General features: G+C 46.5%; 1 protein-coding gene across 4 annotated transcripts in view; it reads left to right on the top strand.

The window, feature by feature from the left end:
• Positions 1-334: 334 nt before the first annotated feature.
• The window catches only part of ARHGEF7 (Rho guanine nucleotide exchange factor 7), a 107,176-nt gene continuing 80,562 nt past the window's right edge, over positions 335-26,948 (top strand). The window contains exons 1-2 of one of the 4 annotated variants that reach the window (XM_048934557.1): positions 335-553; positions 11,380-11,466. In XM_048934557.1, coding sequence (XP_048790514.1) covers positions 389-553; positions 11,380-11,466 — 252 coding nt within the window. In that variant the 5' untranslated portion in view covers positions 335-388. Of the gene's footprint in view, positions 554-11,159; positions 11,308-11,379; positions 11,467-26,948 lie in introns of those variants that run through there. The other 3 variants (XM_048934558.1, XM_048934562.1, XM_048934560.1) reach the window with 3 other exon arrangements.

The following is a 26,948-nucleotide window of genomic DNA, read 5'->3' on the forward strand; positions in this document are numbered from 1 at the left end:
CTGCAGCCCGCTCCCCCGTGCCGCACAGGCCCGCCGCAAGCAGCCTGCGGAGGCGGGCGGCTCCCCCAGCGCTCCGCAGCCGCGGAAGCTCCGCGCCGCTCGTGCCGCCGGGGGGCAGCAGCCGCCGCCCGGTCCGGTTCCGCGGGCGCGGGGGAGGGGGGTCCGCGGGCGCGCAAGCCCCGTGCCGTCACGGGGCGGGGAGGAGGCGGCTCTGCGGCTGCATGTGTGTGTGTGTATGTGTGCGTGTGTGTGGCGGGGCGTCGTCATCCGCATTCACATGGGGGAGGCGGGGGCCTCGGCCTGAAACCCCCGCCCGGGGAGGGGAGACAGCGATCCCATAAAGCCGCCCCCCCTCCCCCTCTCCCCTCCAACCCAGCTCCGCGCGGCCATGACTTCGGCCGAGCAGACCGTTACGTGGCTGATCGCCCTGGGCGTGCTGGAGTCGCCCAAGAAGAGCATCGCCGACCCCGAGGGCTTCCTGCAGTCCTCCCTGAAGGACGGCGTGGTGCTGTGCCGCCTGCTCGAGCGCCTGCTGCCGGGATCCATCGAGAAAGTGAGTCGGGGGGAGCGGGCTTTGTCAGGCCGGGGGCGGCGGCACGGCGCGGGGGGCACGGCGGCACGGCGGCCTCCGACTCGGAGCCCCCGGAGGTTCGGTGCTGAGTTCCTCCCGGAGACGATGGAGCCGGCGGGAGGGAACAAAAAGCGCTCCCTTAGCCCCGTGGCCGCCGCTAACATTCACGTTTCACAATTTGATTTCCTTGTGCCGCTGTGTAATGCGGGCTGTTGTCCTGCTTGCTTTCTTTATTTGGGCTTTCTGGAGGCCTCCGTGTGCTGGCACACCTCATGGAGCCAACTTTCCCCATCTTGCTGGTGACTACTGAAGGTCACCTGGCAGGTGGCTGTGGTCACCTGGTTTTCTGGAGCCTCAGAGTTGGAAACCTTTGAGCTATGTAGGGTTCTGGGTTTGGAGCGGGCTCTTCAATTCCCCACAGATTGTCACTGCTTTGTGCTGTTGTCCACCCTGCTATGTTTGGCAGCTTGCTGCTGTCCTCATGGACTGCAAGCAAATGGGGGATGTGGAAATGACACTGGAGCCCACAAGTGTTATGGAAATGACACAGGAGCATGAGTAACACAGGGACCAGCTCAGGGACAGCTGCTGTGGCCTGGAGCAAGCTGCCCATGGAAAATGTGGAGTCTCCTTCTCCGGAGTGACTCAGAACCCACCTGGGTGCTGTCCTGTGTGACCTCCCCTAGGGAACCTGCTTTAGCAGAGGGTTAGGCTAGATGGATCTCCAGAGGTCAATCCCAACCCCTATGGTTCTGTTATTCTGTGTGTGTGATGCAGCTGGAAATAATGCGTGTCCACTCCTTGGCAGCAGTTGGGGTGCAGACCCCCTCAGGAATAGTTTGTTGGTGCATCCTTCTGTCTGCATGACAGCCGTGGTGGTTTCCTAGTTTGTCTCGCTGTGCCTCCCCGCCTCTGGTCTCCAGAGCCCCATGGAGCTGGGTGCTGAGCATTGGGGCAACACAGGGCTATCCCTGCACTCCTGATAAGCCTGGGAGGATAGAGTCTTGAGATGGAGTAGGGAACAGGTTCTGCAGCAGGCACATTGAAAGAGATATGAGTGCGATGGAAATAAGTGCTAGGAAAGTGTTTTCCAACTTCACGTGCTTCTGTGTACGGTGCAGCTAGGAGTGGCTTTGATGTGAAAGAGAGGCGTGCTTTTGCTATCGTGTCGAAGGAGACAACGCTTCTGATACTGGTGTCTCTTCCCAACCCCAGACCTGGAGGAGGCTGTGCAGGGGCACAGCTTCTCACAGGAGCTGTCAGTGGGGTGCTGCTATCCATTCTGCCATACAGAGATGAGCCTAATGGTGCAGGGATGTGCAGAGGGTGATGATGGGCTGGGACGGCTGGCAGAGAAGAGAAGGCCTCTCGGCCTGCCACCTACCCCAGTCAGCCTGTGTCCAGCTTTCTGCTAGAGCTCTGTATATCCACTAATTCCTTTGTTTTGTGAGCGGATCTATACGTAGTTTTTGGCCTTTCACGCTGTGCTTTCTAGCCCATAGGTGCCTTTGAAAGACTCACGAACTCATGTTCCGGTCCAACTTTGTGCATATGCTTTCTCTGTAGTTTCAGTGCGTACCCTACCGTGCTAGCTGGGAACACGAAAGGAGTATGTCTGAGCTATTTGTATAATACTGTTCTCTTTTTTTTCTTTTACTTCCTGTGGCTTGCCAATAAAACATATAGCATTAATATCCCTACGTCTTTGTATCCTGGTATTTTTTTTTCCTCGTGTCTTTTTGTTTTTGCTACTACTGTTCATTTATAGAGAATTATTTTTATACTGAGCACGTTTTAAATATGAGTCCCTTTATTCCCTATTTGTCCTGAAAGTCTTCAGTTCAAACTGTCTGAGCTCAGACAGCTTCAGCTCAGACTTGTCTGAGCTCTCACCAGTACCTGGTTTGAGCCACAGATGTAGACTGGTTCAGCTCTCAGTATCATTTAACATCACAACTTTCTATGAATACCTGGCATAAGCAAGAAATTGGAAGACTCCCTCAGCTTATCTTCCTGTTAATACAAAATAGCAACTAAAACCAACAAAGAAGGATTGCTTATCAGTTTCTTGAAGATGTTTTCTAGCAAATGCTCTAAAAGCATTTCTTTCTTTCAAAAACTGTTTAGGAAGAGGACTCAACGCTCACAGGAATTTAATAATGTATTTTTGGCATTTTGTGCTTTGAAAGCCTCTGGGTACCCTGCGAGTAATTAGTAGACTAATTTTAGTAAATAAGGGTTGTCTGCCCATACAAGGAGTGAAGCACCTGAAGGTCAGCTAGCAGATTGTTTTTCAGTCAATAAAATGAATTGGTGGGTTTGAGGGCTGGTCACTGTTCTTCCTGTAGATTGCATTGTGTTTGTGTGCTGACTTTGTGCAGAGTAACTCCTTGTCAGGGAGCATTGGCTGCATTTGTTTACAGAACAGCTGCCTGTCTTGAGCAGCAGACAGGTATTCAATTCATCTGATTCCAGGAACTGTGAATGAGAGTGCATTGGAAGGCAGCATTACTATGCATTGCATCTCTTGCTTTTGGGCTGCTGCTGGCCATTGCTGCAGTTGCGTTGCTTTTGAAGAGTGGCCACGAGGAGGTAAAGCCAGGCAGGATTTGGGCAGAGCAATAGTCCTGATGAACAGTTTTGTAACATGGGAAAGGGGCAGAAGGCAGAGCAGTTGCCTGCAACCAACAGGGCAATGACTGCCACCTCCCTGTGCCCAAACCCAGCGATGCCTCAACTCCTTAAAGCTCAAACTTGCATTGCACCAGTCTGTGGATCTATGCTAGTGGATGGAGAGCTGTACTGAAAGTCATTTGAATGGGAAGCCAAGGTTTTGTGTTACAGTTCTTTAAGGCTGAGCGGCCTTGGGGTCAGGGAGAGGCTGCTGCAGCCGTACTGCCATGCAGTTGTTCACTGTGTGCATGTCTTCTGCTGCAGAGATCATTCTCCAGACAAATCCCTCCATCACAGGCCCATTTGACCCACTTTTGGCATTGTAAATAGAGATTAAAACTGGAGCGAGAATTTTCCTTGTCATCCTTTGCTTCGCGCTCCATTAAGTTCTGTTTGTACTTTCATTTTTGGCCAGTTGCTCGACTGAAATGTATTACTTTGAGGACAGCTCCATTGGCTTTGGAGGAAACGGGATGTTCTTTTGGGGGGGAAGGAGTACTGTCTCTCAACTGGGAACTTCTGTGAGGGTCTGTGGCCCCTCTGCTATTGGTGCATCCCAGGCACTTAGTGACAGCCTTAGACAGCCTTAAACAGCCTTGACTGCTGTGCCTGTGGGGCCTGGCCTCCTGGAGGATGCTTCAATGGTGCAGGTGTGCAAGAGGAGTCATGAGAAGCTGGCTGGGGCAAGAAGGTAATATGTTTCCTCGCTGATGGAGGCTCAGCATATGGTCAAAGCAAAACTTGTTTCTCCCTCTGGAGGACTGGTCACTGGGGTCAGCGTTTGTGGTTATTTGTCGGTGCTGGGTTGGGACTGATGGGAGATTTGACCTAATGGTTGAGGTCTCTGGAGAAAAGAGGCATTTTGAATTTTAATTTGGGAAGAATTGAGCTGTGTGAGAATCCAGAGGCGGAATGGAATGCTCTTCATGAGCACAAGCACTTGGAGTCTGAGTCCCCAGAAGGAGTGTCCAGGCTGTCATGTGTTGTGACCATCTCAGCAGCATTGCCTTACGGTAAGTGTAAATGCCCTTTGCTTTGGCCAGATGAGCTCTGTGTTCATAGAATCATAGAATCACGGAATGATTTGGGTTGGAAGAGACCTTAAAGATCATCCAGTTCCAGCTCTCTCACCTGGACTTGTCAACCACTAAATCAATAATTTGGTCAGCTTGCCCAGGGCCCCATCCAACCTGGCCTTGAACACCTTCAGGGATGAGGCATCCACAGCTTCTCTGGGCAGCCTGTTCACTTCTCTCTGATTCCACTTAGCCAAGTGCTTCTCTCCTGGTGACAAAGAGTGACCTGACTGCGATGTTTCAGACTTTGCAAAGAAAGGGCAGGTGCCTGGGAGCCAGCACTGATCAGAAGCAGCAAATGTTGCAACCAGAGACCTTTGCAAGAGTGCAAGATGAACTGCAACCAAAGTTGCAGAGACTGAAATCAGATGCTTGTGAGGCAATGTGAGCACCCTGTGAGCAGTGCCACCCATCAAGTGGCAGTGCCAGCTGCATAAGCAGTCTGAATTTGGGAAGTAGCTCTGGTACTTGGTGGGGCTGCCAAGGTACACCTGGCTGAACTAAAGGACTGCCCTGTCCGTGCTCATCAAGACCCACAGGAAGGCACTGAAGCAGCAGCAGGTCGTCCGAGGACTAGGCCAAGGAGGGGAGAAGCAAAACATTTGATGCATTTGATGTGTGTACGCTCTCTCCCCTTAGCAGCAGTCCTTGCATAGAGAGTCCCAAGGAGATTATTTGCTTCTGGTAAGAGTATTCCCTGCTGGGCAGCTGTGGCTACCTGCACAGGGAGACTGATGTTGCTGCAAGGAGGGTGAGCCCAGCTTCTGGGGAAAGCTAGCCCAAGTGAGATTGTAAAACTGCTGTTTTGTTGTTTTTTTTCTTTTTCTAAGTAGGTCTGATTCTCAAAAGTGTTCCTATGAGCTTCCTCATGGAACTGTGGTCCACTTACGGAGTTACCATTGACCACACTGCCTTGCAAGTACAGAGAACAGGAGGGGCACTGGTGGAGAATGCTGCTGCTTTTTGCACTTATTTGCCCGCTCTTTAATTCTGGTGGCTCTGATGTACAGGGAAAGACAGTGTGCCAAAGAAGCAGAGGACCAGTATCTGCATTTGCTGTCCCTTTTCCTTCAAAATCACACCCTGTTAATGCTGAAAGGTCTATACAGACCTTTTGATATGCCAGACCTACAGAAGAAAGGGTAATTAATGAAGCTATTAATGAGGGAATTGTTTTAATGAGAAAAAAATACAGAGGAAATTTAGTTTTGCTGATCTTGTTCTCTATAATGCCCTCTGCACAGCTCCTAGAAGATACATTCTTTCTAGGTTTGTGTGTAATACTTAGAACAGACCTGGCACTGCCTTAGCCCTTGGGCTAAGCCCTGCTGTTACCCAGACCATTCTCCAAACACCACATGTCTGTGGCTAAGAGAAAGAGCTCTGGGGTGCCCAATGTGCTAGGGAGCAGAATGCTCCTCATTGTTCAGGTGAAGATGCCTATGGTTGTAGCTCAAGCCTCAGAAAAACTGCAACTGTGGCCTTAAAATTGAAAGTTTACAAAATCTATACATGTATAATTCATATGCATACATATATGTATGTAAAATCTGCTTTTGTGCCACTGGGGGGAGGGAGAGGTGTCTTGAATATTCATATTTACTAAATAAGACTTTTCATTTGTTACTGCCCAGTGTTTGTGAAGATGAAGCTTCACAAAGTTTCAGGCACAGCAGGGCTGGCAGAGATGCTGTGAGTTGGCGGTGTAGCAGGGGCACCAGCCATGTGCTCTGCCTGGATTCTGCCCTGGATGGCTGAGCCTTCCTGCCCCATCTCTAGCTGGTGTGAGCCCCTGATGTGGAGCAAAGCAGTGCTCTCTCCGCTCAGCATCATAGATGTGAGGTTGCAGCTGTCAGCCACCACTGGCGCAGGTGATGAGCTGAGAAGTTTCTGCAGCCCAGTTCTTCCCTGTGGACCTCAGCAGGCAGAGACCCTCCTGGTGCACAATGGGCTGTTCTGGTCTAGGAGAATGTCATTCAGGTCTCCATTTTCTGCCTCTGCAGTGAGTGCGATAGGAAAATGCTGGCACTGTGCCCAGGGCAGGGTCTCTGCTGTGGGATTTTAGTAGGCCCTGTGGAATATTTCCTCACATTGAGGTGAAAAAGCAATCAAATCCCACACCCCTGGCAGATACAGCTGTGCTGACAGAGCTGTGCTTTAGTTGGCTCCATCGATGTCACCGGGGGAAGTACGGTGCGGCTGGCAGAGGAATTCCCTCTCTGGCATATGTTACATCCACACGGAGGACTGGTGCCAGCACCGCTAGCAGCAGAGCTCTCCCAGCGTAAACAAACCCTGAGTGATTGGGCTCCCACCGCCTCAGCTCGTGCTGCGCAGGCGGTGCTGCCGGGACTGTGGGAGGGTGCGAAGCCCCCACCTGCCTGCAGGGTGCTCCCCAGTTATCCGCTGCAATGGGTTTCCAGCAGCCTCTGCCTTTACCCTGCAGCAGAATTTCTTGGTGTTTCTTGCACCGAGCAGCTCCGAGGAAATGCTTTTCTTCCTGTGGGCGCTGTGTGTTCGTTCCTGCGGTTCAGTGGGGCTGGTAACATAGCACAGGGCTTGGCACATCTGCATGCATGCAGATACCATTTTTTACTTTAAAACAGAAAAAAAAAAAAAAAGAAAAAAAAAAGAAAAAAAGATTTAGATATCTGAAAATGCTGGAAAAAATACTCATCCAGATGTAACTGGACCTCTGTGTGCATATTCACGATGCTTTGTGCATCAGTAGGATCCCACCTGGTTCAGTTCACAGAGTGGGTCTACAGGTGGCTCAGAGCTGCAGCTGTAAAAAACAGCTTTCATCCTCAGCTTTCCATGCTTGACATTCTCAGTTTCTTTGTGCTGTCTTAACATAGGGTTGTTTTTCTTTTTTTTTAGTGTGCCTGGAGATATAAAAATGGAATGGAAAAAACTACATGTAATGTAATGTGAAAACAAAACTATCGTTTGGAATACCACGATGCCCTTAACTTGATATGTTTATATCTTAGCCTTAATCAAATATCTGTCTCGTGGGAGCAGGTTTATAAACTTTGATGGGAATTTGATCAGGGTCCAAGGGAATTAACAAAAGTACAGTACTTCCACTGCAAAGATCATACTGTTTTGCAGAATGTTGTTTAATACAGGTGCAGATCTGGAAGGATGAGCTCCAACAGCTGTATCAGGCCCACAGTGTTATTTTCAAATGGCAGGTTGAAAAAGAAAAAGTGGCTCAAAGTGTAGTGTGGGACTCAAAGAAACAGCTTATTAAGGCTGCCATGGAATTGATTGACATTCTAAGAACACTGTAAATTTTCTTCCCAAACTTGAAAATATTAGCTGAGGGCTTTGGGGGGCTATTTGCAATAAGGGAGAGAAGCAGCTAAAGCAGAACATCAGTGTGTTTCAGTGCAGGTCACTGTCAATGAAGGCTGGTTAGATGCAGCAGTGTTCTGGGACACGTGCAGAAGAGCTCGGAGCTGGAGAAGCCATCACCCAAAGTGTTCTTGATGCCGGGTGCCCTGATGGAATAGAAGCCAGGTGAGCAGGAAGCTGCAGGTGGTGTGGCAACAGGCTTTATAGGTTGGGAAATCTCAGTACCAAAGAGCTACAGTAGAGCAGAAACAGTAGGATGCAGCCGAAAGCCCAGGCTGTGCCTTTCTAAGAATCCTGCTCCATATTTTTAGTTTAACTATCAAATTCCTCTACTGTCACCTCATATCAAAATTAATACATGGGAAAAATGATCCAGTCACATACTGTGGCATGGGACTGTATCCTCCTGGTACTTACAGGAGAAAAACACATTCTCTTATGGTTTTATTCTCTTGTAACACTCTTTGAAGCACAAGGCTGGCCCTCTGTGGGGTTTTTCTCCTGGTGTGCCTGCCTGAAGGCTGGATCTTTAAACTACACTCAGGCAGCTGCACTCACAGTGCATAGAACACCATTAAGGTTGTGCTGGACACAGCTGCTGGTTGGCAGTATCTATTCTGTTTGCTGGTGGTTTCTGTTTTCTCATAACTCGGGTGATCTCTCTTCTCCCTTCATACTAAACCACGTTGTTCCTACTAGGTCACACTACATAAATGGATGAATGACAACAGAATTACTACACAGAAGTGTTAAAAAATCAAGCTATTGCTATTGTCTTTTATTTTATTTTATTTTTTTAAGATTTCTCTTACTTTTGCCCACTTTACTCATCATACAAGTGCAAGCAGGCAGCTGGTTTTCCATATAAATAGCTGATGATGTCACCTTCATATTGACTTATAGTTTACTCATTACAGAATCACAGAATGGCCGGGGTTGGAAGTGGCCTCAAGGATCATGAATCTCCAACCCCCCTGCTACATGCAGGGCCACCAACCTCCACATTTAATAGTAGACCAGGTTTCCCAGGGCCCATCCAATCTGGCCTTGACCATCTCTAGGGATGGGGCATCCACAACCTCTCTGGGCAGCCACCTTACAATCAAGGAGCTATCTTTCTGTCTTTTAAACTCATTTATTATGCTGTACATTCCTCAGTTAATTTCTTTGTATACTTTCCCTACCCCAAAGGTGGCCTTTTTCATATTTTTTTTCTTAATGCAGCTCCTGTTATGGTTTTGCTCAATACTACCAGTCTCTGCTTTGCCCTTTTTAAAGTGCATTTGCTGTTTTCCTTAAAGCCGTAGACTTTCTGGAGTCATAGAATGGCCTGGGTTGAAAAGGGCCACAATGATCATGTAGTTTCAACCCCCTGCTACATACAGGGTTGCCAACCACCAGACCAGGCTGCCCAGAGCCACATCCAGCCTGGCCTTGAATGCCTCCAGGGATGGGGCATCCACAGCCTCCTTGGGCAACTTGATCAAAACAAATGTAATGTTAGCTGGCTGCCATCCATTTGTATTACACACTGTTTCTGGATGGCAGAAAAATGTAGTCCACTTCTTTGCAGTGTAGTACATTGCATACGAGTCCTTCCTGAGCTGTCCCTAATTTCTAAAGCTGCTCCCTGAGAGTTTTGGCCTCTATCAGAGTCTGTCCGTGAACCACACAGAAGTGGTGTAGGCTGTTGCTCCTGCTCTGTGCGTTACCTTCCCTTGTCTCTCTGAATTCCACTCTGATCCTTAATTAAGAATCTGTCAGGTCCCTCTGGAAGTCCTGTCTTTTCTAATTACATGTATTCCTTTTTATTTGTATGACTGTAGCACGTAGAGGTTCCAGTTCAACACTGAGGCTCCTTTGTGCTACGGATGCTCCAGGCCTGTAATAAGAGGGCAGCCCCTGCTAATGAACTGACAGCGTGGGTCTGTGGCAGCCAGGGGAGGAAACAAGTATTGGATAAGAGAACTATTTAAGCTCTCCTTTTCACTGTCTTTATGTACAGGCAGTCTGTTAAGATAAGTGATTCTGGAGAATGACCCTACTTCAATCACTGAGGTTTTATATTTTGTTGTTTATCCTTGCTTTCTGAATGCATTTGCTGTACTTACCTGCCTTTACCCTGCAGGGTGATCAAAAGCAGCTGCTATGCAAATACTTTAAGAAAAAAAGTTGTAGAGTGCAACTGTGTAGTTATTGTGTATCCCATGTCAGACAGGAATATGAGGTAGAGCAAACCAGAAGGGTAAACGTGGAAATACCCACAGCATGCTCTGGAAGTGTTTGTAACAGTGGGTGTTGGGATGGTTGGCTAAGCTTGAGGATTCCTACTTCTAGTGAATGAATCCAAAGAATCACAATGTATAGCATGCAATAAATGCAAAACTAGCAAAAAAAAAAAAAAACAAACACCAAACCAGCACAGGAGGGATGACACTCGCCATGTTCCCTGCAGGGTCCATTGCCATTTGCGTGCTTTCCAAATGCACTGTGGTTCCTCCTCACGCTGTTATATGCGTGTGGGACTTCCTTGGCACTGCCTTTACCTTCTTGTATAGTCAAGACATTATTCTCAACCCGTGGCAGTTTACCATAGTACCAATCAATGTGTTTGTGTGCGTGTTTGCTTGAGAACAGTGGAGCTTCTTCCATTCATATTGCCAAATTACTTGTGGAAAAACTGTGGTGTTTGTGTAAAATTGATTTGAATTTTGTCTTGAGAAAGCAATAGCAGCTCATGTTTTACATTTCTTTGTTCTAAGGTGTGTTTGCTGATGCTCGTGGTACTTTGAGGTCAGAATAGTTGATACAAACTCCGCAGGATGGTCCTGCCTTGGTTGCAGCTTGATGTTTGGACTCAGCCTTATGCTGAGCTCCACGTGCTGTGAAGGTAGATATTATGCATGTAGTTTGATTTCCATCAGTATGTGTGAAGCAGGCCTTCCTCTAGTGTAATGTGCAGGCAAAGGGCACAGCAACCAGAGACTTCCAGAGCACTTTGGCTTTCCAGCTCGCACAGAAGGACGTGCCCGGGGCTGCAGGTCTGTTTACCTCTTGGTTTGAGCAATAGTTTGTTTGGTGGACTAATTTGTTAAAAAAAAAAAAAATCAATTTTTTCTTTTTTTCTTGGGGGGAGGTGAAACAATGCTTCTATGTGCTATTAGGTGAGCTAAGCAAGGCTCCAGCAAAGATTCTGCACAGAGGCTGAGCTGTGCCAGGCATGAACGTGGCTTCTTGGGCTGAGGTTTCTGAGGTCCAGCCACGGCTTTCCACTGTAGGGTTCCTCTTTTTCCGAGGTAGGAAGGGGCTGTGGCTGACAAAAAAAAACCACGGACCAGTGGATTATTAACCGGGTACCGGCACATTTCCCACGGAGCTCTTCCCAGGCTTTTCTCTCAGTTATTTCTAAAGCCCGCCCAGGATTCCGCTCTCAGAGCAGCCTGGTGCCAGGCGGCGGCCGCGCCCCGCCCCTCTCGCTCCCGTTCCCGCTCCCGTTCCGCGCTGAGCCGCCGGGGCCGCGGCAGCCGGGCTGCGCGCTGCGCCCTCCGCCCTCGCACGCCATTTCCTGCGCTCCGTGTTTACTTCCCGGTTCAACCCCTTCCCAGGCAGGAGCGGAGGGAGCGGGAGGTGAGGGAGCGGGGGCCGGGCCGCGCCCCGCGGGGCCGGGTCCGCGCTGAGCCGCCGCCTCTTCTCTTCCAGGTGTACCCGGAGCCGCGCACGGAGGGCGAGTGTCTGAGCAACATCCGCGAGTTCCTGCGGGGCTGCGGTGCCTCGCTGCGCCTGGAGGTGAGTGGGGCGCCGAGGGAAGGGGCGGTGGGGCCGGCGGGGCCGGCCGGCTCGGTGCCCGGGGGAGCGGCGCTGCCGCCTTCGTGCCTTTGTGCGGACAAGATGGTGGCGGCCGCCCCTCCCTCGCCGCGCCGCGGGTCGGGGGCTGCGGGGTCGGGGGCAGCGCTGCGCTTCGGCTCGGCTCCCAGCCGTGCGGGGCTGCGCGTGGGGCTGGTGGAGGAGCCGGGCTGCGGCGCGCCGGGCTGCTCGCCGTGCCCGTAGCGCTGCTCGGAGTGCGGCAGCGCGGTGGTGCTGGTGCAGCTCTGCCACTCTCGTGCAGCGGGCTCTTAGCGGCCACATCGTCCGCTTTGAGCGGCGCTGGGGTCGGCGCGTGGGAATGAAGCGCTAATGAGGGAAAATGGTAGATGTGGTTTCTCCCGAGCATCCTTCGGGTTACATAAAAACCCAGCGAACTGCCATATTTCCCAAACATGTGTTCGCAGGGTTGCACATTAGCGAGTCCCACGTTCCTTTTATATTTAGCTGTGAGAGGGACGTGCTGCTGCCTCGCTTCCTTGATGGGTGTGTGGGAGAGAGAACTGATGTAATCCAAAGCACTGCCCAACTTCTCCGCATTGGAGAGGCACTGTAATCTCTGTTCTTAGAAGCTTTTTTTGGGGTGGAAAAGATGGTTTCTGGTGCTTCTGAATGTGAATTGGCTCTGTGTTGCCTTAACGAGTTCTCAGGTTCTTGCAGTGCCTGTGGTCCTGCCTGTAAGGCTGTGGGGCAGAATATCATTCTAAGCAGGTTGAGCTTTCCTGAGGCTCTGCACAGTGAGCTATCATTACTGAAATTAGTGGTGCAGGGCTTGCACTTAATCCTAGGTTCTGTTCTGGGAGAAGATTAAAAAATAGTTTTTTAGTGCTGTCCCTTGTGAAATTAGACTTCCCCCTTCAAAGAAGATCTGCTAGGATTTGTTGAGAGGAAAGAAGAGTTTCTATGGGATTCAGAAACCAGGCTCTGGGCTGAGCTTTGCATTGTCTCTAATGTTTGTTTTTTTCTTGCAATAGCTGACTTCCCACTCGTTTTTTATTTCATGTCTGTGTTAAGTTTTCCATATTTATAACCTCTCTGTGTGAGCACTGACCTAAAATTCAAGTAGTGGAGATACGCGAGCTACAGGGAGTTGGTGAGGGGAGATGCTTCAAGTCTCAAGTCAGAAATAAATTGCAAATACGAAAGCGAAAGGTGGGAAAAGATACAGTGAGTATCCATCTCTTTGTACTCGTTCCCTTGGTAGGGCTCTCACTGAGCTTGGAGCTTTTCCAGTTGTAGTTTGCAGAAAGCTTTTGTCAGCTCTTTTGCTCAGAGTGGTAAGAAAGTGAAGAACAGTGATTTAAAAAAAAGATAATTTTTGTCTTATGCTTGGAGCATGAATATTTTTGAGCATAACCAAATTGTTAGCATGGCTTCAGGGGCTTCTCAGCAAGGCTGCCGGAAACTCCTTTCTTACGTGGAGGCACTTGGCTGCAGCAGCTTCCAGCCCAGCGTGTTGGAACAGGAATTATCCCAAGTTACCAGGAGAGGTGAGAGCCTGGCAGGAAGGGGCACAAATGCTTAGGTTTATGGAGCCTTCTGTATTTGTCTTAGGAACTTTGGTTATGCTTGGAGGTTGTCCGTTCCCTGTTGTTTTCTCATTAATTTTCCCAACCCCCTGGCTGCGGCCAGAGATGAGAGGAAGGGCAGCCCAGATTCAACAAGTGAGTATCTGGCAGAGGCCTCTCGGCCGCCTGCTAACCCTGGGCTCTTTCTGCTCTCTGCTGTAACAAGGTGTGAGTCAGCCCTCGTAGATCTCTGCTTCACTTGCTGTGGGAACTGGGGAGGTGCCATAGCTTCTCCATGCAGCATTGATGTAATGCTTCCTTACTTGTGGCTGGGTTTGGAAAGAGGGTGGCTGCTTGCTTTGAAGACCGCCTTCTGTTTTTGCATCGAGTGAAGAGTGTCTCTGAAAACAGTGGCAGAGATTTTTCAGGGGAGAGAAGGTTAAATAATGAGTCAGTGGTGAGTATAAATATCTGACAAACCAGTGGATGTGGTTGTGATCTTTAAATAGAATAAATGTTTGAATAGTGCAGGTAACAGGAAACTCTAGATTGGAGCGGGGCCGTCACCTTCTGTGCATGGATGTGGGGATTTTTGTAACATGTGTATGCTACCTGCAATTTTGCATGGCTTTACATGGAGCTGACTTAGACAGGCATTGAGTTGTACGTAGTCAGGTCGGGTGGTTTCTCTCTGATTTTTGGAGCATGGTAAGAAAACAGCACTGGTTTGCTTAGCCTAGGTTCAGCTTTGCACAATCTCTTCTTGTTCTTAGATCTGAAGTTATCATGAGTAAAGTAGAATTGTGGTTTTACAAAATTGTCAGAGCGCTTTGCTTTTTATGCTGCGTGATTCTAGCTTTGGAACTTAGATGTGTGTCTGAGAACTCGATGAACTGCCATGGTTAACAGAAAGATGTGCCTCAGTGGATGGTTTCTTTCAGATGTTTTCCTCTATGGTTTCTGTTTGTTGAAAGATGTGATGACTGCTCTCTGTACTTGAAGATAAGGGCAGAGGTGAGAGTCTTTGTTGGTTTGGGAATATTCTGATGTCTGGAAGTTATCCTTATTTTCATCCTTTCCCCAATAAGTTTAAACTGTTAGATACGATGTTCAGAAAGCATGGTTCAAATTCTAATGAGAAGTATTGCTGTACCTCAAGGGAAACCAATGGATCTATTTCTTTCCTCCATGGTATTTGATGTGTAAGTGTTCCAAAACAAAATGAATGCTTAATCTGAGGCTTGCAGTAACCCTCTGTAAGTTGAAATCTGAGTTGGTAAAACAGAAATAGTTTCAATTAATAACTGTAAGATTGTTCTACAAGTGAAGTGTTTTCTTAACACTTCTTAAAATACTGATTTCTCATATATAGATTAAAAAATATTAGACCTGTTAACCACAAAAAATGTCCCTGAGATCTCAACTAGAGTTGAAAGACTGAATTTTCAACTCTATATTATTTCTCCCTTCCGGAAGCTGTTAGTTTTTGCTTAGAATAATCGTAGTGTCAAGTGGTTTGAAGCTTTGAAGCTTCGCTGCGTTTGACAAATGTCTGCATAGATGGAACAGACTGTAGGAACAGCTGGCTACTTTGCAAGTTCATAATGTAATGTGCAGTTTCCTTAGGTAGGGAGACAATTTGCTATATATTGTTCTTACCAATTTTGCTTTAAGAGCTGTTTTTTCCACGCAGTTTCACCTGTGTGTGAAAAGATGCTTAACGACGTTCCCTTTTTGGAAGAATGACCTCTTTGTCAAAATGGGTTCCCAGGAAGGGCCTGCAGCATAGTGGTTGTGTGTGGCAGACTTGGTTCTAGAAGAGGATTATTAATTAGGTATACTTGATATGGAACTCGCTGCAGATATGCAGTATCTTCCACTGAACACTGGCAGGAGAGGCAGAAATGAAGAAGTGATGATCCTAGAGTGTTTGTTCCTTCCTGAGCCCCCATGAGTTTGTCTGTGGTGATTGTCTCATTCCTACATTGGGTAACTCCATGCTGTTCTTCTTTTCTGAGAAGTCTCAGTTTCCTGGGTGTTTGCAGTCTGTCTTTGACCAGAGACGTGTAACAGTCTGTGGGGCCAAAAAGAAGCTCTGAACAACTTTGTCAACATCAACAGTGGAGGAGTTTATTTAGTTTCTCTTATATCTTAAGAGAGAAATGGTAGTGCATTATAGTGCTCATTGTTTAAAGCACTGAACACTTGATGTATCCCACGAACGCCACCTCTTTTATCAAAGTAGTGAAGTTCTACTTGATCAAATTCCCAGAGTAGTGTCTTGCCAAGTGTGTCTTGATCTCAAACACACTTTGTATTTCTGACTGTTACTGTGATGGAAAAGGTGACAGCAGGCTAATAGAAGAGTACAGGTGAGCCATGGACTTGAGAATCTTTTCCCTACCTGTCAGCAGACCTCTGTACTTCTGGCATTCATGATGGTCAGTTTATTACAGAGGAAGCAATGCCAAAATCAGGGTTTTACTTCCTCAGTGAAACAACTAAAGAAGAAATAAAGCGAACCTGGCAATGCCATGGAATGTAAGGTCCTCTGTTTGTTCATCAGTAAATCTCTCGTGCAAGAATTTGCCCTTAAGGTTTTGAACGCTACATGCAAATTTGGGAAATGAAATCTTGAGAGCTATTTATTATGTCAAGATATGCAAATGTGTCTGTGATACAGCTGTAGCCCTGGGGAGAAGTTTGCAAGGGGTGTCAGTGTTGTTCTGTTAGACCAGTTCATCTTTTGGGAGCAGGATTATGCACCTTTTTCTCTTCTTCCCTGCCCCACTCCTTCCACAACCATAGCAATTAATCTGTAAGGTGATGCTGCTTTTTCTCTCTGAGCCTTGTACATTTCCCAAAGATAATGATGGCTGCAGTCCTGTTGCCCTTGTGGCCTTTGAAAGGTATTCTGCAAGTCAACACTCAAAGATCTGTTTGTGCAAGGAAAGTGTCGAGTTAAGTTGCTGTCATGAATGGAGCTTCCTGATGTCTGCTAGTGAATTAGGAATGGCTAAGGTTCTAGTAGAGGAGAGTGTTAGGCCAATATTACGATCAGATTTTGTTGTAGATTTTTATTAGATTGGAGGTTAAGATTAGATTTTAAATGTCTGTATACCTGCGAATTCTATTGTATTGCATGGTGACCTAATACTTGAAGCACCCACGTAAACTAGTGTGCGTGTAGAGTGTGTATGGCATGGTGAATGTGCCATGGACATTGATCCATTTGTCTTAACTTCATGGATCATGTATGAGGGATGTGTGGCATGCCGAAATACACCTAGAGCATTTCAGTTGTCACTACATACAGGGGGAGTTTGGGAGGTGCACATGCTGTGCTTCTTTGCTGTAACTGTTATCTAGTGTGTATCTGCTGAGAGTGGTTTTGCAACAGCTTGAATGGGGTAGCTCTGTGGTTCAGGAGAGGCTTCGGTATTACTGCTTAATTTGTGTGGTTCATTTTATTTCGAAGATCTGAATAAACCCTTGCACGGTAATTAAAGCAGAAATATGGTGCACAGTTAATCTAAAATGCACAGCAGACTTCAGCAGTGCACTCTTATGCTTGAATGCAGCAGTGTTCACAAAAGGGTTTCAGTGATTCTTCCTGATAGAAGAAGTGTGGAAGCTAGGAGAATCAGGAGAACTGGGTTAGTATAGAGAGCCAGAGGAGGGGAGGCTTTTGCACAGAGCATCAGGGCACCCAAGGAAAAAAGGAGTTAAGAGAATACAAAGGTAGTTTGCTGGCTTTTGCTCTTCTCTGGCTTGCTGGAGGAGTTCTTGTCCTGATTTCTTTAGCCCTCCCCTGCCTTCCAGCTCTTTGGTGTGGATTTCAGCAAGGAGGGGCTGCTCTGCTTGCCCTGTAGGAGGAGGAGGGACTTCTCTTCTGCTTAGTTCTGAACAAGGTGTGAGAATGTGTATGAAGGCGGCTCCAGGAGGCATGGTGACATGAGGAACTGAACACAATCACCTAGGTGTCAGATATTTCCCAAGCCTGTGTGTGACACAGATAGATCTTTTGTCCTCCCTACATACAGTATGTGTTATAGATAGTACATTCTGTGTGAAACTTGAATACCAGCAGCTTGAGTTATGTAGCATTATGTGCCTTTAAGGTGTATTTTTGGACTCAAGCTACCAAAAAGTAGTTACATCTGTAGTGCATTCTACAGTATGTAGCAAGTGGCGTTGGTTGGTCTTTGGGAAACTTTTCTATCAAAAATAGGATGCAACTAGAGGAAAGTTTTACCACAGAATATCCTGAGTTGGAAAGGAGCTGTAAGAATCATGGAGTCCTACCCCTGCCTCTGTGCAGGGCTACCCAACATCCAAACCCTTTGTCTGAGAGCAGCGTCGTCATGTCCTGTGAACTCCGGCACTGGGGTCCGTGCCCACAGCCCTGTGCATCCCGCTCCATGCCCACGGCGCTGTGCTGCAGCCCCTTTCCCTGACCCCCAGCTGCCCTCCCCTGACAGCTCCATGCCGTTCCCTCGGGCCCTGTCGCTGTCACACAGAGCAGAGCTCAGCGCTGCCCCTCCGCTCCCTTTGAGGAGCTGCAGCTGCCATCAGGCCTCCCCTCAGCTCCTCCAGGCTGAAGAAGAGCTGAAGAATGGAAGAAAGTCTGGCTCCATGAAATGGATGTTGCTTTTCTTTGCTGGTTTCAGTGTAATATTTCTGTTTGGGAGCCTTTATGTTGATTCTTGCATGGGACAATGACGAAATATCAAATCTAGGTCATCTTATGACTTGATGTAATTTCTTAAATGCTTCCAGCATTGTTACTATTCCTGACTTCTGCTCGCATGCAGATTTCTTGGCATGTGTGGGAAAGGTGATGTACGCCCTGTTGAGGAGAGGAGGTTTTGCAGGCTTCATTTTCCAAGATTGTCTTGATGAGAGAAAGTAGCTTGCTTGCTTCCTCTAATTTAAAGGAGGAGGCGTACTTAGAACGCGGTGATTTACCCCTTTCTTTTGGGGGAATTAATCTCACTATGTTGAGCTAAATCTCCAGCTAGTTGTAGTTCTTATGTGTTTTTGCTTGTGCCTTCTATTTCACTATAGCTGGCCATATGTAGGCATTTCACCAGTTGCTGGGCTGCTTATGGCACTGTTACTGGGAGCTAGCCTGTGGGAAGAATAATTTTTCTGATGTTATTCACTTTTCCTAGGTCTTTACATCAGGAAGCATTGAAAAAAATTCTAGGTAATGGAGCAGTTGTAGTGCTGATAAGCTCGGCCTCATCTTACTGACAATAAGATGCCGTGTCCTTGTTCCTCCAGCCTCACTGTTCTGATGGCAGGTCCAGAGGCTGTCGGTGATGTTGGAAGATGAAGGCGATGTTTCAGTAGGTGGCAGACTTCTCTGGATCGCTGCAGAGCCAGTGGTGCAGCCCGATATGGGAGAGAGGGGGAAAGAGGTTGTGATGCCTTTCTGTCAGTGCCATCTTGTGGGCCGGGCATGAAGCCGGAGCTTGGTGATTCAAAACGAAGTGGGGAAAACCTTCTTATGCGGGGATGACCTGAGTGGTTTCCTCAGGTGTTTCTGCCTCCCCACATCAGCCTTTGCTGTGGGGAGAGTGAGCAGCCTGACAGCTGTCCGTTTCAGTGCCCTGGTTCAGTGTGGTAAGCTGCTGTGCCGCTGGGGGAAACGTGCAGGCTGCTCGTACACCTCGGGCATCTGGGGTCAGAAAAGGGCTGGGGTGAGGGGCTCTCATGCTAAGTTGTTTCCTGAAGAGGTTGGGGTGAAGGCTCATAGCTCATAGATGATATTTTTGATTAATTCTGATTAATCCTTCTATCCCTGTAATTCTGTAGCAGGAGTTACAAACAAACAAAACAAAACAACAAACAAATAACAAAATAAAAAGACACCAAAAACGAAACCTTGAAACCTCACCAAAGCACCAGCCCTTCCAATTTCTTTTGACTTGTGTTTTCATGTAGCATATGACCACTGCCCTATTTCATCATCAAGTTGGCTGAGCTTCTCTGAGTGGAGTATTTAGAAACAATTAACTTGCAGTTGCTTTTGAGTCTGATTTAGAAACAAAACATCAACAACTGAGCCAAGCCCCTGCTTCAGTACAAATCCTCAGTGCTATTTGCTTTGCCAGCCCTACAGAAAGCACGACATAGTAGGGAACTGCCTCAGGTGGTCAAATAAAGGAAAACCAGGGAGGGAAACAAGCAAACAAATAGGAGGCATTACAGGCTGGTGTATTGTTTGTGAAGGACTGATCCTGGCCTGGTAGCTTTGAGTGATTTTCATGTACTTACATTTTTACACTCCCACCCCTTATTTTCTATGGCCCTTCACTCATTTTCCTTTGGGAGGGGGGCACTGCATTGGTAATAAGAGGGAGAACGAGTGGTGTGGTTAGTGATGACATGGCAGTTTTATTATGAAGGTACTTGATAAATATCCTGTGAAATTTCTGCCTGGTGAAGCCGTCTCCCTCTGATGCCCGCTCTAGCTAGGCTGCTTTGCATGATCAATTTAAAGGATCATTAGCTGTAAGTACCAGTGAAAGCAGTAGATCCTGTTGTATCTGGAATAGGTGTCAATGCTGCAAAGCAAGCCAGTGCCCTAGTTCTATTTAGGTTGGCTCTCTATCCCTTTCCTCCCATTTCTCCAGGAAGGGGGCTTAACTGGTTGGGCTCCCTTGTGTAGATTGCTGAACTGGTGGATGCTCCCACCAGTGATGTGGATGTGGGGAGGATCACATCACCCAGTGATGTGGGTGAGGGAGGATATCGTTACATCTTTCCTTTAATGGTGTTTGCAGTGCTGAAGAAAAATTAAATGCTCCTTAATTTGAGGGGTGACTGAAGCGCCCTGAAGTTTTTCTGAATAGCACTCTAGTCTCTGGGCTGAAAGTGCAATCACTCTGTTTTGTTCTTTTGTACCAAGCTCTCCTTTACAGAACACCAGGGACAGGGACTGTGGGCATCTCAGTACTGTCTGCATGCTGCTAAACATGCTACCTACTCTGGCAGTGACAGAGCATGGTACAGCAGGGCTTCCACGTGCCTCCCTGTGGCTGTGCACCAGCCCGCATCCTTTGCAAGCAGAAACCTGAAGTTCAGTTGCAGTAGAGCTAAAATATTTCGTAATGCAATTATTGTTGGTTTGGTATGACATCGCTGGTGGTGAATCTCTGGGAAGTGATCTGCCCATCTGAAGAGTCGCTGGCAGCCACTATGGGGGCATCTGTCCCTTTGTTTTCTGGGACCGTCCCTGCTTGACTGTTTCATCCTGTGCTGCTTCTGGGGTGTGTGCCAGGTACCTTCTGGAGCCAGCTGCCCGAGTAAATCCACAGAAATCCAACCTGTTCCCTCCCCACCCCTTGAAAAGGAAACGAAGCAGAACTGCCAGAAAGAGAAAATCTGCTTCCCCCAATCCCCTAACTGCTGATACAATGAGCCTGGCTCCTCAGTGTGGGGTCTGAGTGCCAGGTTTGGAGGAATTAGGGATGTGGGTGAAATTTGGAGTCCTGCAGTAGTCTTCAAACAAACTAGTTTTGGTAATCCCATTGATGGGCAATCTCTGTCTGTGTAATTGGAGGCTGGAAAGAAAGAGTCACACCAGGACAGCACCCTGGTTTAGATGAGTGCAAGCTGCTATGGAAACACCCTTGGCCAGGCAGGCATCCACCGGTTTGACTTTCCTTACAACTCTGGCAGCAGGCATGCATTGCCTGAGTGCTATTTTTACTTTTAGTTGTGTTTAGCCTGTGTTTCATGTTTATTTCTTGTGAAGTGTGAGCAGAAACACCCTTTGCTTTATTTTTAGATGAACTGCCAGGCTCACTGTTTGGTGCTTTCCTGCCAGTCTCTGGTGGATCTGATTTCTTCCATCATGGCTGCTTTCCACCCCTCCCCCTAAACTGAACCAGAGTGGAGTGGCTCGGTGTCTGGCATAAAGTACACAACAGAGGAAGAAGTGGACTGGGGCCTCCTCTTTTGGCATCAGTGGGCTTCTGGCATGGCTTAGCTGTGTTGGGGACTGCCAGCCTAAGGCACTGCTGCTGCTTATTCCTCTTCTTTACTGAGTGTGTCAGCACAAAGTTATTGGGCTAGTTTGTGAAGGACAGGGAAACAACCCCAACCAAAAGTAAGTGTAACTTTGCAGCTGAGGTCAGTTTGTGCTTCAGATATTCTCAGTTCACTCAGTTGATGGGAGACAGAGAAGCAAGAGGATTCATCAGCCCCCTACTTCCAATACTTTCATGTAGTCTCTCAAGTAATGAATAGAAATGAGGGGTAGGGGAAAAAAAAGAGAGCTCCTAATTCTAGAAGTCTGTCAGCAGGCAAAGCCTAGAAGCAGTTTTATTTAGATCAGCAGAAACAACAAACAGAGGTAGAAGCATTTAAGTGGTTTAACATGCAAAACGTGTTGGAACATTTTTCTTGTTTGCTCTATATGTTTATTAGCTCCATTCCATAGAGTGCCTTTGAAAATGTTCATCTTAACTGATTGCTGTGTGCAGTCTAAAAGCTGCTTAAGTGCAGGAATAACATTGTAGTTCATCACTTCCTGTCACTTCATCAGGTTCTTTGTTCTGTATGTTGAAACATTTTAAGTGTGTGGAGATGGAATAATATCCCACTTCTTCCTCAAGATTGATACCCAACATTTAGGAAAGTGCTTACACTACAAGTGTGGAACAGGATATTAATCTATACTAATATAATCATCTTCAGAGTAAGCCATGTAAATCTATCCACCCTACAGGCTTGTGAGTAGAGTATAAAGGAAATTACAAGAGAATGCATTTTCATACCCTTTGCCATGGGCTACATCTTGTGTCACAGGAACATTTTGCAAAAGGGAGTTTTCATCTATAAATACAGCTAAAGCATTTTTGGTGCTTGACAGTGAAACTGATAGAGCAATTCTTCACTGTTAAGATACAGTTGTTGTAATTAGCTGATTAGCTTTGATACTGTAAACTACTGATAGTTGAATTGACCACATCTAGGTAATATTTATGGCCTAAGTTAATTAACTACCTTAGAGGGCTCTCTGGATTTGCCGACGTCTGTCAGCTTGTTCATTTCTTTCCTGCCTATGCTTGCTTGTTAATACAGTTAATGTTTTAAGTTTTTGTTATTACTGCTTACAGGGAGAAGTATCCCATTTTCAGATGTCAGTCTGTCTTTCAAAATTAAGTGAATGATTGCAATTTTATTTACAGCTGCTGTCAGCGACCGAGGAAGAAAATATAGATGTGCCTTTTAGGGATATCTGTGATCTCAGGAAATACTCTTTGGTACAGAAGTGAGCAGGAATATTTATCATCATTCATCCAGTCACTTTTTTTTTTCTGAAGGGAAGCACTGGAGCATTTAGTTGGGGCTTATTTTGCACAGATGTTTTTTTTTTTTTTAAAAAAAAAGATGGTTTAAGCTTTAAAGTGGGTGGGGTGGCTGCTTACCTTTTCACTACAAAAGCATCTCAGGCCCACAGTGCAGTTTTTGCATACCAAGCTTCCCTCAAGTCTAACATAGTGGTGAATGCTACTGAGATGTTGAGAAAACTGAAGAGAAGCTTTTAGGTTTGGCATACGTCTGTATGTGCTTTGTGATCATATGTCGCTGCTTGGCTTTCTGTAGGAAACTGTCCTAGTTTCAGTTGGAAAGCTCATGTTTCTGCTGTGCACTGAGCTGGAAGAGGTGCACACATGCTCAGCTGCTGTGTTACAGAAGCAGAGGGATGACATGACTTGGTTTATACATTAAGCTCTTGACAGCTGTTTCTGTTTCAACTTTTCCATTCTCCCTTTCTTGTTGGCTTTGTTGTCCCATTTGTCAGGGGGCTTACAGTCCTGATCCTTCCTTCTGCATGTTCTCACTGGTGGTTTAGCGTGCTGTTTCCTTTTTTCTGTCAATGTTAGCCTTGCGTCAGCTGTCTTATTCCTGGCTTTCCAGGTCTCTGGGACGGTGTCATCTCTGCTCAAGAGAAGGATACTTTTCCATCTCTTTCTGCTGCTCACTGTAGGGTGGCTGTGGTACTTGTCAGTTCCCTGAAGCAGTGGGGAACTACACCTACCTAACATAGTAATGCCAAAAGCAAAGAGTGCTTAGGAAACACTTCTCTACTATGAGTATGGTCAAACGATGGGCTTCCTGAAGGTGTGGCTGATGCTTCATGTCTGGCAGTGTCCAAGAGACTGTTGGGCAACTCTGTAGCTGACAGCAGTCTGGGAAGGCGTGGGGTTTGCTAAGGCAACTTTTGTGATACTGTCCTTCTGTTGCTTCCAGCTCCGTCTGCTGGACTGCAGCTGAAGTTAATCATGGAACCTTCCTTAGACAGTCAACAAAAGCACCTCCCGTGAGCTGCATGGGACGCAAGTCCTTCTAGGTGTAGATGGAAAGGGAGGTGGCACAAACATCTGAAAATCTGTCCCCTGAAATGAGGTGAAATGCAGACTTGGCTTTGTCGTTCTTCTTTACCATGCCTCTTTAGTTGTGGGTCTAGCTCTCTGTGCTGATGTTTGAGTTGGGCACTTGCTTTCTCGTAGGGGCTCCCTCTGCTGGCATTAGCACCTGACCCACCCTTTGTAGGTGGAGTCCTCTGTGAATCTCTAACACACTCAATCTTTTCTGTGTGTGTTTATAGACCAGTTTAAAGAAAAGTAAAGTGAAGCCAGAGAGTCTTTAGCTGATCAAAATTAGGTGGTATTTTTATTTTTTCTTGGGGACAGTTTCTGGTACATTTTAGAAATAAAGTGACAGAATAGAGAGCCCTTAAAAACTGTGCTGCAAAGCAAGGGTAGCTGAAAGTTTGGATTTCTACAAGCTGAGTCCTGGCAAGCATTGTTTTCTTGGTCTCATTGCTGGTAATGATGGGGTTGGGACCTTCTGTACAAAATACTGTTAATAAGGTAAGGCATGAGGCAAATGCACTACGTGAAGAATGTTGGGAATGTTTGAACTTTAAGAAAGCGTAATAGAAAATAAATCTGATACTGGGAAGTGTTAGCATTGCTGGGACTGCTGGCCTTGACACTTCAGTTGTGTATTCATGGCAGGATTTTATATCCTTATGTGGTTCACATGACTTGAGGATGAAACTTCTCTTGTGCAGAGGCTAAATTGGCCTAAAGTCAGACTTGTAACGAGAGAATCTGTGCTTGAGCAGCGCAGAATTGGCCCAAATCAGCCATAGGAATTTGTTAAAGTATAAAGAGTACGTGTTGCAGCAGAATAACCAAAATATGCTGATTGCAGAAAGGTTGCTGATTTGTAGCGAGGCCTGTCAGACATCTGGTAGTGCACTGGTACCACAGTGCTCAGCATTTCAAGTAGGATCTTTGTGTTTTTGCTTCACTACTGAGAGTTGTGGAGCCGGACTGAATTTCACCTAATTGCTGTCTGTAATTGCCCTGGAGTCTGGATTTGTTCTTGATAGTAGTTAATGCAGGTCTCATCAGAGAGCAGCCTTGTTGCTAGCTGAATTCCAGTAGTTTCACCAGATAAAGTGCCCAAGTGGAATAATTGTACCTTTGCGGTCATGTCTACCATCAGGTATCTGCGGCGATGCTTGAGTTGAAGTACACTGAGCTTTGTTGGAAATAAGCATGATTTTAATATTAAGCTGTTTCCATCTTTGTACATCTCTCAGTTGTTGTAGAATATGGAAGCTTTTTACTCCGAAAGAGGAAGCTTCAGGTGCTCTCCCTGCATGTTAACGAAGGATGTGAAATCTCCCTTATAACGTGAAGCTCCTCTCCTTTGTTTTCCTGGCTTTTGAAAACAGCATCTCTGAGGGGATTTGTGGAAGCAGATGCAGCCTGCCTTTGGAGTTGTTGAGCTGGCTGTTTTGATTGTTGAAGTACTTTCTGCTCAAGCGGCTTGCAGAGAGCGCAGCTGCTCACCTACTTTCTGAGTTGGAAAAGTTTGGGACTGAGTTCTTTGGCCAGCAGGCAGCAAGGTAGCACTGGGAGGGAGACACCCTTGTGCTGAAAGGTACTAAGGTGTCATGTAGGACTTAATGGATTAAATTGCTCAGAAAACACTAGGTGGATGAGACTGTGTAGTTAGGGTGATGAGTTGTCACAAAGTAGAACTATTGCTTTGGTACCGTCCAGAAGTCACATCACAGCTTCAGCTTCCTTTGAAGCGTGTTGTAGTAACTCAAGCTCAGAAAGTAGTAATTAAATTTTAGAAAGAAAGTGTAGGTTGTAGTTTGAATGTCTGTCTCTGGAAGAAACTGCTTTTGCAGCTGCCAGAAGGCATAATGGAAGCTATTGCTTCGTGCTTTAAGAGCAATCTTCACAGCTGGGTTTGTTGTCTGGCCACTCTGAAACTAATTACGCTCCAAAGCACTGAATGCAAGGAGTATATACTGTATGTCTATTACTGTATCAGGTGTGCAGTATTGTATAACATGCCAATTTTGTACAAAATAAGGCAAGCTATTTTGAAAGCCTTGCAAAGGCTGGTGTTAAAACCAAGGTGGCTTGACTGTCTTAGACAAAATAAGCATTTTCAGTCTGTTCTTCAACTGAAAGAAAAGTGCTTTTTAATAACTATCAGCAGTGAAGCTTTCAAATATGTGGTGTTACTTCTAGGAGGATAAAAACAGTATATTCACTTGGAATTGTTCATAGGAGTTGAGATGTATTAAGAACTCAGTATTGTCCTAGGCTGTTCAGCCATGCATTCTGTTTCTTGCAGTGTAAGTGAAAAGATTCTCACCTTTGAAAGAACTTAAATGTATTCCTCTGAATATGAGTCAACTTCTTAGTGTTGTCTTGTATGCATAACATGTCTGAGACAACAGCTTTTTGAGATAATGTTACTGGAGGCTGTTAAAGATGTGGATCCAACAAAGCAGAATTGCTTGTTTTCTGATGTTTCTGGAACATCATATTGGAAAGATTTGCTTAGTTCTTCAACCTGGAACTGCATATTTTACTCAGCTGCGTTATCATATTGCTTCCTTTCTTCCTGCTTGCAGTATCTGGTGTCACTTCTCATTCATTTGAGAGAAAATATGGGCGTTGGGAAAGTTGTCAGTTTGCAGACATTTGTTGCTTTTTGATTGAGAAAGAGGAAGATATGCAGTGACTGTTGAAATGAGATTTGGATTTAAACACAGCTGAATAAGATACTCCCCAGAAAGTGAGCGTCACCGTTCCAGGTACACACAGCACACCCTGTACGTGGTAACTTTGTGCTTCTGAATACTCACTGATGGCTTTTTAGTTGCTGAATGTGCCAACAATTTGAAGTTGTGCTGTCATTGCTTTCTGTTGCCCTTTGTTGTTGTAGTTGAATCAGAATTAAAAATTCCTGCAAATAAAAACTGTTTCCTCCTCCAGGAGCAACCCCTACAGTGCCTCAGCTTTGTGCCTTCAGCCTAGTTTCCTTGTTTGCCCAGTTATAGGTAACAGAGAAGCATTGTCTGTTGTGTTTGGACAGTTTGAGGCACAAGCTGCAGTAGGCTTTAAACACAGCATAAGTTGCAGTTCCGGTAACATCTTTATGTCATGGGTTGTATTTTTGGGATGCTTAGACAAGAAAAGCTTTTGCCCCTTCTGTAGCTAAGCTAGATATTAACAGCTGATACCACCTTTGCCTTAAGAAACAAGGAACGTGAGAGGACATCACCTTGGGCGTTGCTTGATGTGATGCCTGCTTTTGCTGTGTGCAGAGCATCTTGCTCATTTTTGTGTTGAACTCCTGTGAGGCTGGATTCTGTTTGCAGTGCGGTGTGGCTCTCTGGAGATCACCAGGACCTTCTGTGATCTCAGTCAAAAGGTGGGGAGGTCTTAAGGCTGATTGGTGTTTTTTGGCCATGTTATAATGGAGATCGCAGTCTAAATAAGGATTATGAATTCTCTTATTTTGGCTGGTTTTGATTCATGCTAAATGACAGAATATTGT

Source organism: Lagopus muta, chromosome 1 (assembly GCF_023343835.1).
Source record: "Lagopus muta isolate bLagMut1 chromosome 1, bLagMut1 primary, whole genome shotgun sequence".
NCBI classification, from domain to species: domain Eukaryota; kingdom Metazoa; phylum Chordata; class Aves; order Galliformes; family Phasianidae; genus Lagopus; species Lagopus muta.